This window comes from Stenella coeruleoalba (assembly GCF_951394435.1).
Source record: "Stenella coeruleoalba genome assembly, chromosome: 7".
Classification (NCBI taxonomy): domain Eukaryota; kingdom Metazoa; phylum Chordata; class Mammalia; order Artiodactyla; family Delphinidae; genus Stenella; species Stenella coeruleoalba.
Window position 1 is genome coordinate 74,485,653 of NC_137153.1, and position 16,522 is coordinate 74,502,174.

Sequence of the window (16,522 nt, forward strand, 5' to 3'; positions counted from 1 at the left end):
CCTCAGATATAGGATACCCATCTGCGAAAGGAGAGGAAACCTGTTTGCTTAGAAGTCATGCTTGCTTGGTTTTTATGAATCTATGAAATGACAAGTAGAGAGCTGTCTCTCAGTTTCCCAAATGTGGTTAGAGAGTTGTGATGGGACATCAGCATATGCTTTACATATGCCCTCATAAAAGTAATACATCTCCCTGCATTGGAAGGTAGCAGAGTTGGGCCTCCAAAGACTCACCTGTAAGGCACAGAAAACACCCCTCTGTTGCCTTTCCCAGTGTCTAGCGGATATTCATCAGCTCTGGAGCCTGGGACCATCAAGCAGAGGACAAGAAGCCACGTGAGTGATGTCTGGGTACTGCTTGGCCTTGGACTTGGTAGGGCATAGACACAGGGCATGTGAAATCCTCGTGCCAGTTTTAATCTTTTGGTATTGTGATATTTGTCTCATTGTGGTTAGAAAAAAAAAGAATCAAAGCATAATCTGTACCAGTAAGGAAGAAGCTCTAAATGTGGCAGATCCTGGAACACACAGGTATTATTATCACTCTCTTTTAAAGCTGAGGGCCCTGGGGCTCAATGGACGTTAAGTCTCTTGAGCGCTGAAGCCAGAACTGGAATCCAGGTTTGTCTGCTTCTACAGCTTGCTCCTTATAACCACTGCATTGGGATACCTCCCATAGGTCCAGCAACTTAAGCAGATGGCCCTGAATCCAATCTATGTCCATAAACCATATCTATGATGCCCTAAGGAGACATGCTGCTGTGTTAATGAAATTTTTAGGGCAATTTATGGATACTGAATCTGTATCTTTCTGCCTTAATGTATATTCATCTGAATTCATTCATTCACTCACTCATCCATTAAACAAAGATTTATTGAGCATCTGCTACATATATGCTATGCTACTAAGTACAGCTAGGGATGAGTGAGAATCACGAATTGGACAGAGATTCTGCTCTTAAGAGTTTACATGGGAAGTTAGAGATACACATAAATAACTTAAGGTATAAATGATAAGTACCACAAGAGAGTTGCAAATAAAGGAGTGAGGTGTCTTCTAGGTGTGTGTGTGCATGTGTGCATGTACATGCATGTATTTGCATGTGTCTGGCAACTGGTTACGTCTAAAGAGAGGGTTCTAAACTTGAACAAATTCAGGGAAGTAGGAAATAAAAAAATGACTGCAAGATTAGTTTGGTTAGTGTAAGGGGTCCATAAAAAAGTGATGGAATGTAAGGCTGGAACTACAAGCAAAACGTTATACTTCATATTCAAATGATTGACGTGATTGGTTCTCTGCTCCAGCAAGAGTACCTGGCATTACTATATAGCAGCGGTCAGCAAACCACAGCTTGTGGGTCAAATTTGGTCCATGGCCTGTTTTTCTGTGGCCAGTAAGCTGAGAATGGTTTTTATCTTTTAAAGGTTTGTTTAAAAACAAATAAGCAAACAAACAGAAAAATTATATGACAGAACTGCATGTAGTACACAAAACCTAACATACTTACCATCTGCCTCTTTACAGAAAAGTTTGCCAACCTCTGCAGTGTATACAATGGATTGTTGGTGGGATACTGGATTAGGGGAAACCATGTTAATAGGGAAGAGTGATAGGAAAGGAAGAAAGGGAATGTCTGAGAGCATGGACTTTGGAAATGAAGCATCCTGGAGGAAGACAAGGCTTAATATGTGTAATTTGGGAATTGTCTCAAAATGATAACTGAGGTCAGAATAAGGAATGAAAGGGGAAAGAGCCAAGAACTGATCTTTGTTTTTTTTTGCGTTACGCGGGCCTCTCACTATTGTGGCCTCTCCCGTTGCGGAGCACAGGCTCTGGACACGCAGGCTCAGCGGCCATGGCTCACGGGCCCAGCCGCTCTGCGGCATGTGGGATCTTCCCAGACCGGGGCACGAACCCGTGTCCCCTGCTTTGGCAGGCGGACTCTCAACCATTGTGCCACCAGGGAAGCCCCAAGAACTGATCTTTGATAAACATCTTTTTATAGTGTGGGGAGGAAGAAGGGGAACTAGCAATAGAAAGATATATGAACTGTAAGAGAAATGGCAAGGAAACAGAATCTACAGAGTCTAACATCACTGACTCCTCAGGAATGTAACATGGAAGAGGGAAGGGGAGTTAACAGCATCAAATGCTACAGAGAAGTTACTGAAAAGGACACAAACCTGATGACCTAATATCTTTGCTTCAGTTTATTCCATTAGCACATTTCTATGTCCTTGGCTTTTCCTTGCCTTAAGGTGCCCTACCCAAGTGAGAATGTGATGATATTGAGATGCTATAGGTTCAGCTGCTAGGACATAATAGTGACCTATTCCTTAAATTTAGCTTCTCAGGTTGCACGTGTCCATCATTTTCCAAAGAAAGGTAGGTAGCAGGTCCCCTCCAACTCTCCCCAAACTACCTCTTCTCTATACCTCTAGACATCCTTGGTAGATTCTTGACATCTGATGTCTTTAAAAAATCAGTTTATCTTCATTCTTGTACATCCTGAATTGACTAGAGATGAATAAAGAGATTGCCCGGTATGACTGAAGACCTAACTGAATTAGAACCAATGACTCAGCTTTGGGAGTGATGGCTTGGACTCTCAACTAGGAGCAGGACAAAGAAAACCACACTCTAAAATATGCTTCCACATGGATGATCTCAAGAATTTGATCTCAGACTAGCAAATTATGGAAAAGCTTGGCATTCAAGTTTGATATGAATAAAGTGATGGTGGTGGGGGGAGGGGAGGGTGACTGTATTTGGAGATGGGAATGGAATTTAAAGTCTTGGAATTTAAAGCGGCATCAGTCTTGAGTGGAGACATGATCCTCAGGTGTGACTGGGAAGTGGTGGCCAGACGAACAGCACTGGCCCCTAGCAGGTCCAACGGCTGGGAGAGAAGGGTAGCAAATTAGAGGAGCCATCAGTGTGTAAGTGGAAGTAGTGAACTAGGAGCCAGGGGGGTGCCATCCTCCACCATGACTTGTTTAGGGCCACACGTACCATGGGGCTTACACTGCTGAGTCTGACCAGTACCCCATCACTACGGAGTGTCACGAGCAAAGGTACTGCCCAGCCTGGCACTGGTGGGTTGGAAGTGGTGATGGGGGGAGGCTTCTGCAGGAGCTCCAAGAGGCAGGAGGTGGCACTGTCCTCTGGAACTAAAAGGCTCTGTGGTTTCTACACACGCAATCAGCCTCAGAGTATGCTATACCACTTTTCCTGTCCTGATGTTCTTTATGACCAGATTCCTCTTGAGAGGAAGGAGGTGGAAGGCCACTGATCCCTTACATTTGCCCCCAAATTACTATACTGGCTGGGGACAGTTTTTATTGCTTTACTTTAAATTTTTTCCTCAATAACAATGATGGAATTTACTTCATGGCTTGGTTTCTAGGGGGATTTATCTTCTCAGAAGGTGACAGGATTTCAGGTGTTTTGACCCAAGTTGGGAAGTAAGCAGAGGAGAAGTGAATTTCTTCAAGAACAATATGAAGTTAGTAGAAAGCACTCACAGAAAGGGCCCATCAATGCGTATTTTCCATAAGGTCACACAGCCCAGAGGCCTGGGTTTCACAAGTATCTATAGTGCAGATCTTTATGACATAGTTAATAGGATGCTGGGATGAGAAAGATGTATGATCAGCTCTAGAACCAAATCCCTAAGTTGAACTTGGCAATGAATGGTTAGGTTGACCTCAGGATATGACATCCCACTTCATTTGTAAAGGAAATCAAAAGAAACTTGAAGAGGAACCTTCCTTCACTATCGGTGGAAATGTAAACTGGTGCAGCCACTATGGAGAACAGTATGGAGGTTCCTTAAAAAACTAAAAATAGAACTACCATAGGATCCAGCAATCCCACTCCTGGGCATATATACCCGGAAAAGACAAAAACACTAATTCAAAAAGAAACATGCACCCCAATGTTCATAGCAGCATTATTTATAATAGCCAAGACATGGAAGCAACCTAAGTATACCAAAGAAGATGTGGTATATATATATATATATATATATATATATATATATATATATATATACACACACACACACACATATACATACAACGGAATATTGCTCAGCCATAAAAAAAGAAAGAAATAATGCCATTTGCAGCAACATGGACAGACCTAGAGAATAACATACTAAGTGAAGTAGGTCAGACAGAGAAAGACCAATGTCATATGCTATCACTTATACATGGAATTTAAAAAAATGTTACAAAGGAACTTATTTAAAAACAAAATAGACCCACAGACATAGAAAACAAACTTATGGTTACCAAAGAGGAAAGGGGAGGAGGGATAAATTAGCGATTTGGGACTAACAGATATACAGGACTATATATAAGATAGATAAACCAACAAGGAGCTACTGTATAGCACAGGGAACTATATTCAATATCTTGTAATAACATATAATGGAAAAGAATCTGAAAATTCTTTATATATATATATATATATAACTGAATCATTTTGCTGTACACCTGAAACATTGGAAATCAACTGTACTTCAATTAAAAAAAAAGTTGCAAGGAAACTCTGTACCTAATACTTGATAGATTAAATCTCCAGTGGGGGAATAAAAACTCTAGACTACCTAACTGAGAAAAGAAAAGAAAGAAAAAAGCAACTTGAAGCATGTAAAAGTGAAGAGGAGCTCCCTGTGCAATGCTGCTGTGTGTGCTAAGCCAGGCGGCCTGGACAAGGTACCTGGGCTCTGCAGCAGGACAGACCTAGTGTGGCTCTTCCTGGCTGTGCGCACATCTCCTCACCTCCCCAGCCTCAGTTCCCTCCCCTGTTTCTTTCTCTCCCTCCCTGAGAAAAATAATGCCTACCTCCTTCCACCTCCTTTCTAAAGCATCTAGTACTGTCCACACACATAGTCCTTCAATAATGGAAATTATTTAAATTACATTTATGATTTTAAAAATCCTAATTTCTGTCCAGATGTGGATGGAAATCAGGACAATTTACTGCTTGTTTAGATCACATGTCCTTAGCCTAGAGCTAGGGATACCTCACGTTTCTTAGAATAAATATCTCGCATGAAAATGCAGCTGACCTTACAGTAGGGGCCATGATTAAGCAACAAGATAATTATCAGACAGAAAGAATCCCAGTGAACAGCCCTGTAAAGTACCCAGAAAAGTACATTCAGCCTCATTTGATTTTATGACTTCTAACTGGTTCCTAGAATTTTGAGCCTGACTGCCTTTCTAGGAAACTTGCAGGACTGCTGAAATGCATAGCTCTGGTAAGCTTTCACAGCCATTGGCCTTACCATTGGAAAATCCTTAATCCTCAGTTAGGAGAAAATCCCTGCTGCAAGCATGCAGAAGCTCAGTTCCATGCCCTCCTTGGGAGTGCAGGAAGCACATGGGCTGAAGTGCTGTGAGCTAACTGTCTCCGAGATGGGAGGACTCCAGTGGCACTTTCAGGATTGGCAGAGGCTCTGCTGGGACACCAGCGGTCATGACTGTGAACCCAGTCTGCATGTGGGCTTCTCTCTGCAGGGCGGCCAGACTACTTAGATTGGATACTCAAGGATTAGAGGTGTTGCCCCATTCTCCTCACCTCACTCCTCTCCTCCCAAACCTAGAAGCTGCTGAAAGGCTTTTCACAAAGGCTGTGTGATGCTTTCTGGAGTTGGATCTTGTTTATTTGAATAAAATCTTTTTTTTCTAAATATTTAGTTCCTTAAACTCAGAAACTGCCTCTTTCCCTCCATCCTGGCAGCCTCAGTGAGCACCTGTGCGTGCCAGCCACCGTCACATACACAGGGACACCATCATGAGCAAGACAGTTCCAGCCCAGGCCCAGGAAGCTATAGTCTAGTGGGGAGCTGCCTGCAGGCAGCTCTCTCTAGTTCTTCTCCTCACCACCTACCTGCCTGTGGTTGAGCCTTTCAGGGTCTGGCCCTGGTGCCCCTCTGGAGGAGCTGTGCCCCCCTACGTCTCCGGAGATAATCACTCCAGGATGCCTACGCAGACTTTGAGATCGTCAAAGCCTGAGTGAGGCTACTGCTCAGGTCTGAACTGCTCCTTCGCCTCCCATCAGCAGGTGAGCTCACATGGCCTTTGAGAATAGTCTCCGCTCACTGAGGCCTACCTCAAGTCGACCCAGACTGGGTGATTCACTGCATTTGCTTCAATGAGACAATTTCTGAATAAAAATACTTCCCACAGAGATGAAATACCAATGATTTTTTTTTTTTTTTTTTTTTTTGCGGTACGCGGGCCTCTCACTGTTGTGGCCTCTCCCGTTGCGGAGCACAGGCTCTGGACATGCAGGCTCAGCGGCCATGGCTCACGGGCCCAGGCGCTCCGCGGCATGTGGGATCCTCCCGGACTGGGGCACGAACCCGTGTCCCCTGCATCGGCAGGCGGACTCCCAACCACTGCGCCACCAGGGAAGCCCACCAATGGTTTTTAGTCTAGTTCCTGATTTACTCATCAGGTGACTTTGGGCTTCTGTAAGGTGAGGATAATAACTGTACCTCTCACATTGGGACAGTCACCAAGATCACGTGAGCTAATACATGGAAAGATCTGGCACCCTGCCTACTCCTTCAGTGTTAGCTCAGGTTATTTCTGTGCACCGTAACAGAAGGTCTCTGTGCTGACACACTTCTAAGACATTTTCCCCAGATGTAAGAAATGTTTCAGTAGTTATTGAAGGACACTTCGGAAATTACAGAAATTCCCACCCTTCCTTGGCTACGTTTCTCCATTTTCCACCTGTACAGATGAACAGATCAGCCTGGACCCTGTGTCACTAAGATCACTGATACTAAGCACATCAGTGATTCATGACTCACAAGTCAAGTGAAACTCCAAACCTAACAGAGTATCAACTGAAGCATTTTCCAAGAGGAAAACCCATGTTCTCTCTTCACCTCATTGGGTTGAGGCAATCGGAGCATTCAGGTGAGCTTCAGTAGCAAATGATGCTAGAACCCTGCTGCCCACACTTCATTAGATCCAGGCAGAAAAGTTTCTTAGCTACTGAAGGGAGGAAGCTACAGGGGCCAGTGGAGGCTGAGGATGGTTGTGAGCTTGGCCAGAAAGGAGAAACAGTGGATGTGTGATTCAAGAAAATGGTTAAACAGACAGAGGGAATGTGGGGAGGTCTCTGCCACCCATGGACACAATGTTACCTACCAATTCCTTCTTCTTCATGCACTCCATGAGGATGATGAACAGGTGCTGAGCTTGGGTTCGAGTGTATGTGAAAGTCTTCTGGATGGTCACCAATAGCTGGTCTCTCAAAGATTCGTTTATAAGTCTGCAGTGAAAAAATGTTGAAAGCGGGTTAACTCAGCTCCTATTTAGTACATATTTCTGACAAATATAGAACACGAGAAAGCATTATGAGGATTTACTTTAGATAGGAGTTATTTCTTCCCATATTTTTTTTCTATAGCAGTTATTTTGATTGTGATAATTTTTTTTTAAAGTGCGTTTAAAAATAAACCCATTTCAACATCTCAGTACCTAAATGAGTAAAGGAAGAAGATGGATTTAGTTCTTTTTTGGCTCTCCCTTTTTTCTTTCATATGGCATATGTCTAATGCCCTCTTGCTCAAGTGCTGTTATCAAAAAAATACCTTCAATTAATCCTTTGCATCTTGGTAAAAATTTACTATTAATATATTACTTATTTGAAGGAGATTTAAATTTCACCTTCATGTCTAACTGTGGAAAGAAAAATTTTGTCTCAGTAAGGGATTTCTGAGTATCAGTGAGGAGAAATAGGACTTATGTTTCCTCTAAAATCATTCTGTGAAGGTAGTAGCTGATCTGGCCCACAATTCAGGTCCTCACTATTTATGTTGAACTTTTGCTGTGTTGTGTGCCAACAAGAGTCTGACCCATAAAGAGGTATTATATTGACTACTTTATTTAAAGATAGTTTTCGTATTATAGAGGAGTGAATTAAAACAAGGAAGGTGCATCATATCAAGTTAAAGCTCAATTATCTCTTGCAAGTGGACGAATCACAATTAATTTTAACTCCTTTACCACAAGCCTGCTGAGAACTGGTCTATCTCTATCAGCCATCAAATAGCAGGAAAGAAAATTCACTTTGTATTAATAGATACTATTCAAAATCAGGAAGATAAAACTTCTCTTAAGGACTAGTGACAAAATTACCATAATTTGCCTAGTACTTTACAGTTTACAAATTGTCTTCACACATGAAGCAACAACAACTCCTAGATAAAATAGTATACTATAATTATTATCTCATTTGGTGCCTACAGAAATTTGATAGACAAGAGATCTGTCCAATTCAGAAGGGAAGGATATTTTAGCCAGAAAGAGCCAGATGCTTAAGGTCACTCAGAAAACAAGTGGCACAGTCAAAACCAGAACCTAGTTCTTCTGATTCCTCGGCCGGTGCTCTTTCCCCTACACCATGCTGCCTTGTATTACACCTCGCAATACACCACTGCCTCCCTTTATCACTGTGGCTACTTGAGCAGGAAATTGTAAAATTTCCTTTATCTGTTTCTTAAAAGAAAGCAAGATGAGAGGCTTGAGAATATCTTCCTATCACTGACCTGCTGTGCCCCAGGATTGTGTGAAGATTCACCTAGACCCACGAGGCTGGATATTATGGTGGCCCTACTTTGAGGCAGCTGCACTCCCCATGATAGAATTATACCAAGGATCCTGGAATGTCACTCACCTTGATGGAGGATTCGGTTACCCTTTTGGCCCCCCAGGAAGATTTATATCATGAACAGATACATTCAGAAAAAGAGAATGATCCAGATAAAGTTGAAAAATGATACCAAATTCTCTCAAGATTACTGAATTATTCTGGAGGACTCTGTACTCTTAGTTGTGAACCACTCTGAAACCATCCATTCATTCATTCATTCAACAATTGCTTAGTGATGTCTATTTAGTGCCAGACACTGTGGTGCATGCCAGGGCTACAGGGATAGATGAGACATACACACTCACAGCCTTCAATGGGCTTACACATCAGTGGAGTAGAAAGACATGATCCAGCAATTCAACTATAATTTACAGTGGTCAAGAAGCAGAGAAGCTTGTGACAGTTGAATACAATCTAATCTAAGGGGTTCGGGGCAGACTTCTTTGAGGAAGTGCTCTTTTATCTGAGACTTGAAGAATGGAGGAGCATTTAGCACTTGAAGGAGGTGGGATGGGGGTGGGGCTGGGGGCTAGGTAAGAGCATATTTGGCAAACAAAACCGCATGAATAGGACTAGTTTGGAGAAAATAAAGAAGGCCAGTATGGCTAAAGAACAGAGAGCAAAAGAAAGACTGGAACAAGATGAGGCTGCAGAAGGGGTAAGCAAGGGCAAGATCATGGGCAATTTTCAAGACTGTGTTAGAGATTTGGATTTTTATCCCCCAGGCAAGGAGAACCATTGAAGGATTTAAATTGGAGAGTAACATGATTACATTTGTGTTGCCAATTAATTTTCTGTAAGAGTCAAGACATGAGCACTCATACCTGGGCATGTGTCTACTTGACAGTCTAGAGGTTTTTGCAATATCAAGTGCACATAAATGTTGTACATGATTAACAACAGAAAAGACTCTCCTGATTAGCCACTTGATAGATCCAATCACTCATCTGCAGGTGTTTAATTTTGACAACAACTCAAAATTTGTTTTCTATTGCCAAACATCTGTAATGAAATCCCAGTTCCCTGAGGTCATTAACGGTTTGAGGGATCTGTCTGTCACTTGTACCCAGTCTGTCACTTTGTAACAATTCAGAAATGATGTACAACTCAGCTGACTGTGGGCTTCAGTGGCTAGGAGAGCTGAAAGACACTAAGCATCTTATACTTTTTAGTCCAATTTTGCAACTGACAGAAATTGTGGCTTTGGTTAAATCATTTAGCAACAAAAACCATGGATTCTACTTCTAGAAGTACAAGAATTCTCTAGGTTGGTGTTTTCCAGAGTGTAGGAAAACTGTCACTGCTGGAGCGGAGATGAATTTAGGTGGAACAAAGGTGATTTGGTCCTTTCAAAGCATTAGGTTATACTCATTAAATATTAAATAACTGTTACTCCTGGTTTACTTCTTTTTCTGCCCCTCTGATTGCATCAAGAGGACAATTTCATTTTTGATGCTTCTTTGCCTTTCACAGCTCACAAACACTTACAAATCCCCCCTTTTGACAGAGAAATGACAGGTTTTAGGTCCCACACTCTTTGCAGAGAGTTTAATAATATTGTTTTTAAAAAGATACTGTATAATGGTTTGATGTGTTCATAGTGCAGCAGGGTTTATGACACACAATGGGCTTCACAGAGATAATCTTATTTGCTCTTCATAACAATCTGTGAGAAAAGCAGGTATTAATTCCATTTTGCAGAAGAGGAGACTGTGGCCCAAAGAGGTGAAATGATGTGTGCAAAGTCACAAAGCTTGCTCATCTCAGTGCTTCAGTTGGGCCTACTGAATTCAGCCTTCCTTCCATGGTGTTGCTTTTCCTGATTGTAATCTATAAATATGCCTTTCACTTTCCTACTCATCTGCACTGGAGGTAGACATTTGCGTGTATTTGTTGTAGGAAATTGCTTTTCCTTTTAGTTACATAGAAAATATCCGAAGGAAATCAGACACGTTTGGAGAAGATAAGGGGAAACTGGTAAATGAGGACAGCGAAAAAGTGCATTTAGTGCACTGAAGATTACATTTGCTTCTAATTTTCCACAAGTATTTTCTATGCTGACCTAGATGATTTCCATTTGGCACAAATTCTTACTGTCTTCTCCACCACACCTTTCTTATTTTGTGACTATACTTATGATACTGGGAGGTCTACTTTCTTGAAATTATTACTTTCCTAGCTCTTCGCATATTTTTTTCTGCACAACACTGGAATGATTTAAAAATCTTGACTGTTATATTTAATCATGAACAAAAAATAGAAATAAGCTCATTTTAGATTTCTTTTTATGGCACTAAAATAGTGACTGAAAATTTCTTGACACCAAAACATGGTCATAGTATTATGTAAAATTTTAGTTTTAGAATTGGGTCTTTGACAAAGGGGTGCCTATTTATGGAAACTGTTAATTTGTGGTTCCATATGTACCGATGCTATTTTTGGTATACTTCAAATTAGAAGGCTTTCTGATTAGGAAGTGTAGTCATTGAAGTGAGGAAAATCTCTACACTACAGCATTTGTGTCTCCATTTAAATGCTGTACTTGTGATCTGAAGCTTTTCAGATGAGTCACAGAGTTATCTGAAATAGGTCAGTGTTCATCCAGTGCTCAGAGTAACCAAAACTTCCCACAGTTTGCTACTAATATTCTGTTCAAATGCTGGCAATTCAACCCACATGTACATATTTTTCTCAAAATGAATTTATCTGCAATGTCAGAGTTTTGTTCCTAGATTTAAAAATTGGAAAACGCATTCAGAATTCAATGGGACTCAAACAGCTAGGCTTAGGCTAATGGCTTTTAAGGAGAGGAGCCCTTCTTATGCCCCCACAGACACTCTCTCTTAACCTATTCAGATACAGTGTGAGAAAATTTTACTTGTATAAATAAAAATGACTGTTAATAATACCACTGTTTGGTACTTACAAAACATCATTTCCCATGGAATCTCTAATGGTCTAGAATAAAGAAATTTGCTTCAAACCAAAGCAAAGTACTAAATACAACATTAGGGCACAGAAAGTTTACATGTCTTGTCTAAGGTCACAGAGACTGGTATTTTTCTTTTTTTCTCTTCCCTTTCTCCTTCTCCTTCTTCTTTAGTAAAAGTTATCAGTTCTTCCCAAATGGCTGAGGTCACAAGTAGCAGCATGACTCTTCCCAGAGAGGCAGGAGAGCATCATGAATAAAAGCATCATGGTCACCAGGGCCAGGATGTCTGGAGTTCAAATGTCACTTCTAGCTGTGTGATCTTGTGCAAATTACTTAGTATTTTCAAGTCATATTTTTTGTATATGTAAAATAGGAATTATAATAGTACTTATAGACTTGTGAACGTTAAATGGATTAATCTTTGCAAAATGCTTAGAAAAGTGCCTGACACACAGCAAGTCCTATGTAAATGTTTGCTATTATTAGAGTTCAGTCCTACAATGCTCCTTAGGAAAGCGTCACTGACCAGCCCTTCTTGTCAAGTAGCACAACCAGTGGCCAGGGCCTCTGTGTGTAATGCAGAGCTCTCCCCTGGGATCAACAGTGCTCTGCATACCTGGAGAGCCCAGCGGTATAAGGACACTCCAATCCTTATATCACTGGGCTCGCCAGGTGTGCAGTCAGAGAAATAACTTTCTGACTTCAGAGAGGTCAGAGATCACCATTCTTTCTTACATTTGAGACAGAGATACTTAGATCTGGAGGTTTAATTATAATGGAGCCTTGCAAACATCCCATGCAGGCAGCACCTAAACATTCGTTCACTCATTCATTCAACGAACAATATTGTGTTTACTATGTGCCAGGCACTATGCTAGAGGTACAGAGATGAACACTATTCAGTCCTAGCCTCAAGGAACTCACAGGATTGTGTGTCAACATATTCTGGTCATTTATTAATAGGTAACACACCCCAACCTTAGCAATGTAAAACAGTATTTATTTACTGTGTTGATAATCTTGTGGGCCAAGAATTCAGGCAGAGGTGACTCATGCAAATGGTACTAACAGATCACTAATTGGTTTCTTCTCTATGTCCTCTACTATATTCCCCACGGTGTTGATTGAATGGTTCTCTTACAAGGCAAGTAAGATTCTATCATATCCTTCTTAAAACCCTGCAATAGCTTCCCATCACTAGCAAGATAACACCTCAACTTGCATATGGCATTTAAGGCTTAACATGGCCTCTCTCCCAGCTAGGCTCATCCCCTGCAACTCTCTCACACATATTCTATAAAATGCTATTATCGCCCGAACACACCAGACTCTTGCATGCTTCTATGCCCTTGAACTTGCTGTACCTGCTGCTTGCAATGCTCTCTACATCTGATCCCGTCACTCAGGCTCATCATTCATAATTCAGCTCCAAGTCCACCTCCTGTGTGAAAGTCTCTGATTACCACTCTCTTGATGTTCCCATAGCACTGGATACATATTAATTACTACTATTATTATATTGTATGGGAATTATTTGTTTACATGTATGTCTCCCTCCAGTAGATTATGAACTCCTTGAAGGAGTGAATGCATCTTCACACTTCCTGTACCTAAGCTCTAGAAGAGTACATAGTTCATTGTTGGTTCTAGAAGCATATCTGTGTATTGATTGAGTGAATGTGTAGCTGCCTACTCATTAGCTACTCTGTGGCAGCTAACCAGGTGGTCTTCCCCATTCCCCTTTGCTCCTCATGCTGGGATGGACTTCAAACCTATTTGGGAGAATGAGAGAAGTGGCATAGGGTTTTGCCCCTTACCCCCCAACAATCTGATTTTCTTGATCGTTTTTTCATTCAATCAGATCCATCTCTAAGAAATATTCTAGTTTTTCTTTAAACTCAAAGGGTATTTAGAAATGAATTGGCCACCAAACTCAATAATCTATATTTGGTTCTACTTCTGGAGACTGTTTTCCCCTTTTGAATTGCTTTGTAGCTCATCAGGAGGAGATGCATATTCACTGTGTCTCCCCCATAATGCTTAGGGCAATGTCTTGCCCATAAAAGCGCTCAATAACTATTTAAAGACTTTAAGGACTTCAGTGATATCAAGATAATTCCTTCACAAACATCTTGGTGTTTTTTATGGAAGTAACTATATCACATAAAAATCAACTCACTGTGATAAACTATAATGGAAAAGAATATGAAAAAGAATGATTATATATATATATGTATAACTAAATCACTTTGCTGTACAGTAGAAATTAAAACAAATTGTAAAGCAACTATACTACAATAAAATAAACTAAAATTAAAAAGATCAACTCAACATACATCTACATTTTTTCAACTAATTCCATGTCATACATAGAAGGGGTGAGATCAGTTTTGCAATCTTCTATAGAAGATGGAAATGTTATAATTAAAGCACTATGATATGGTGCCTTTGGTTGGAATCCAGTTCTTTCATTTACTAGCTGAGGGATCTGAGGCAGGTTATTCAATCTCTTTAAGCCTCCATCTCCTTATCTGTTGAAAGAGGGTAGAATGTCTTTGTAGGTTGATGTATTTGGAAAAAGATAAGGTATAGAAAGCACCTAGCACTGTTCTTGGTACGTAGTAGGTGTTCAATAATAAGCATTTTTTTCTTATTATTAAATACCCCAGGGGCTTTCGCACCTGCAGGGAATCCCAATGATGTGCCCAGCTCAGGGCTGAAGCAAGGTATTGCATATGCAAATTAGCTGGAGGAGACCAATTCTATGGAGGGAAAAACTGCAGTATTTCTATAAAAGTTGGATGGAGCAGGTCTGTGAATGGGATGGAAAAGGCTAAAATTTTTTTAAATTAATTAATTTTATCTTATTTTATTTTTTTGGCTGCGTCGGGTCTTCGTTGCTGCACGCGGGCTTTCCCTAGGTGTGGCAAGTGGGGGCTACTCTTCGTTGCGGTGTGTGGGCTTCTCATTGTGGTGGCTTCTCTTGTTGTGGAGCATGGACTCTAGGCACGCAGGCTTCCGTAGTTGTGGCATGTGGGCTCAGTATTTGTGGCTTGCAGTTTCTAGAGCTCAGGCTCTGTAGTTGTGGCGCACAGGCTTAGTTGCTCCATGGCATGTGGGATCTTCCTGGACCAGGGCTTGAACCCGTGTCCCCTGCACTGGCAGGTGGATTCCTAACCACTGCACTACCAGGGAAGCCCAAGGCTATAATTCAAAACCACTTAGAAGGGTATCAATGAAGAGAGTTCATTAGCTCTTGTATTATGTTCATCAATGTCGTGTAAAAATAAACAAGTGATGCTAAGACACCCTAAAACCACTACTCTAGATAATATTATGTCATCTTGAAGTCAAACTGCTGTTAGTATCAGAACTGTTACTTGACTATGACCTCCTCCTGAAGCTTATATTTTGATATTTCTAGAGTCTGTGTGCTCTAGGAAAAGTGCTAATCCAAAAATTCTATTGAGGAATTTGAAGTTCAGGATAAAAGAATGATACAACTTCAGAACAACCACTTTACAGATGAAGAATCTGAAGCCTGAACAGGTAAACTGATTTGTTAAAGATTACATAGCTGAAAGCATCAGAGCTGGGCTTAGAGAACAAGAGAATAAGAAGGAATAACCTTTGACAATGAATTATACTAACCTAAATACATAGGCTCAGCTCAGTGTAGTAAAGTTAGTGATTTGTTTAAACGATTGGATACAAGAGATTTCTTCTGTTTTATCCCTGAGACAGGATGTTATATATCTTATATGTGAGAAGACTGAGTAATGTGATTTCAAGGATCCACTACTTTCTCAGAGTTACTCCCTTAACTTAGCAGATGCCCCAAGTTCCTTTTAAAATTAATTAAAAGGCAAACAACTATTTTGCTCAACAATTAGAAGGCCTAACGTGATATTTCATGTTAAACTACTTAGCTATAATTGACTGATGTTGATGTTTTTCAGGAAGCACTAGTTGGATAGAAAGTTGGGGAGGATGTGAATGGAATGTAGAAAAGTGACCAAACTACTTTGCCCAAGTTTTACTGTGGATCAGCTCCAGGTACAAATGGCCTTTATTAGCTAAGACATGTTAGAAATAGTATCTCTGATCTTGTTTGAGCATCTGGCCTAGAAAAGTTGTTCACCTGGGCTTTTCCTGAGGGTTTCCATCTAGCAATGTGAGGTAGTTAGACGTATCTTAGAGAAGCTGCTTATAATTGGGCAAGATGCACATACCTTGATGGTACAGTCTGCTCTCTGGCAAATTTCACCTACCACTAACCATAGAGTGATGTGTCTTCCATTCCTTTCTTTCTACTTACCTTCCTACCTACCTACCTATTATCTATCTACCTACCTACCTATCTAATATCTATCTACTTTTTAAAACCCACTCTATAATCCTGAGCCAGATATAGTAAAACAGAAGGCTTAGATACACATACAAAAGGAAACAGAAGGTAGGTGGTGAGGTAGGGTTGAGAGTGGTGCTGAGAGAGGCAGTTAACACCTATTATAAGACAAGCTTTGTGCTGTGCATCTTGTATTTGGCATTTCATAAAGAAAGACAGATTAATCTAAGAAAATCCTAACAAACTCTAACTCCTCGGATGCATGGACTACATGTTATATTACTTACGTACTCCTTCTCTCAGTGTTCACAGACGTGCTGTAGACAGAGGCTTTTCCTCTACCTCCTTATCTTGATTCCCCTCACCCTTCTCCTTTTCCCCATAGTATATCACCTTCTAAAATGTTCTACAGGCTTATTTATTATGTATATTACTTATTATCTATCTAACCGTGCTAAAATTTAAAATGTAAGCTCCACAACAGAAGAAATGTTTGTCTATTTGGCTCACAGGTGTGTTTTTGCCCGCACCTAGAATAGTGCCTGGAACATGGTAGGTG

General features: G+C 40.8%; 1 protein-coding gene across 11 annotated transcripts in view; it reads right to left on the reverse strand.

The window, feature by feature from the left end:
• Positions 1-16,522, reverse strand: part of TRPM3 (transient receptor potential cation channel subfamily M member 3) — a 1,004,761-nt gene that overhangs the window by 167,410 nt on the left and 820,829 nt on the right. For all 11 annotated transcript variants that reach the window (XR_013829197.1, XM_079927590.1, XM_079927589.1 and 8 more), the window contains one exon: positions 7,177-7,300. Coding sequence is in view for 10 of the 11 variants with exons in the window: in XM_079927590.1 (XP_079783716.1) it covers positions 7,177-7,300 (124 nt within the window). In the remaining variant the exon portion in view is untranslated. The remainder of the gene's footprint in view (positions 1-7,176; positions 7,301-16,522) is intronic.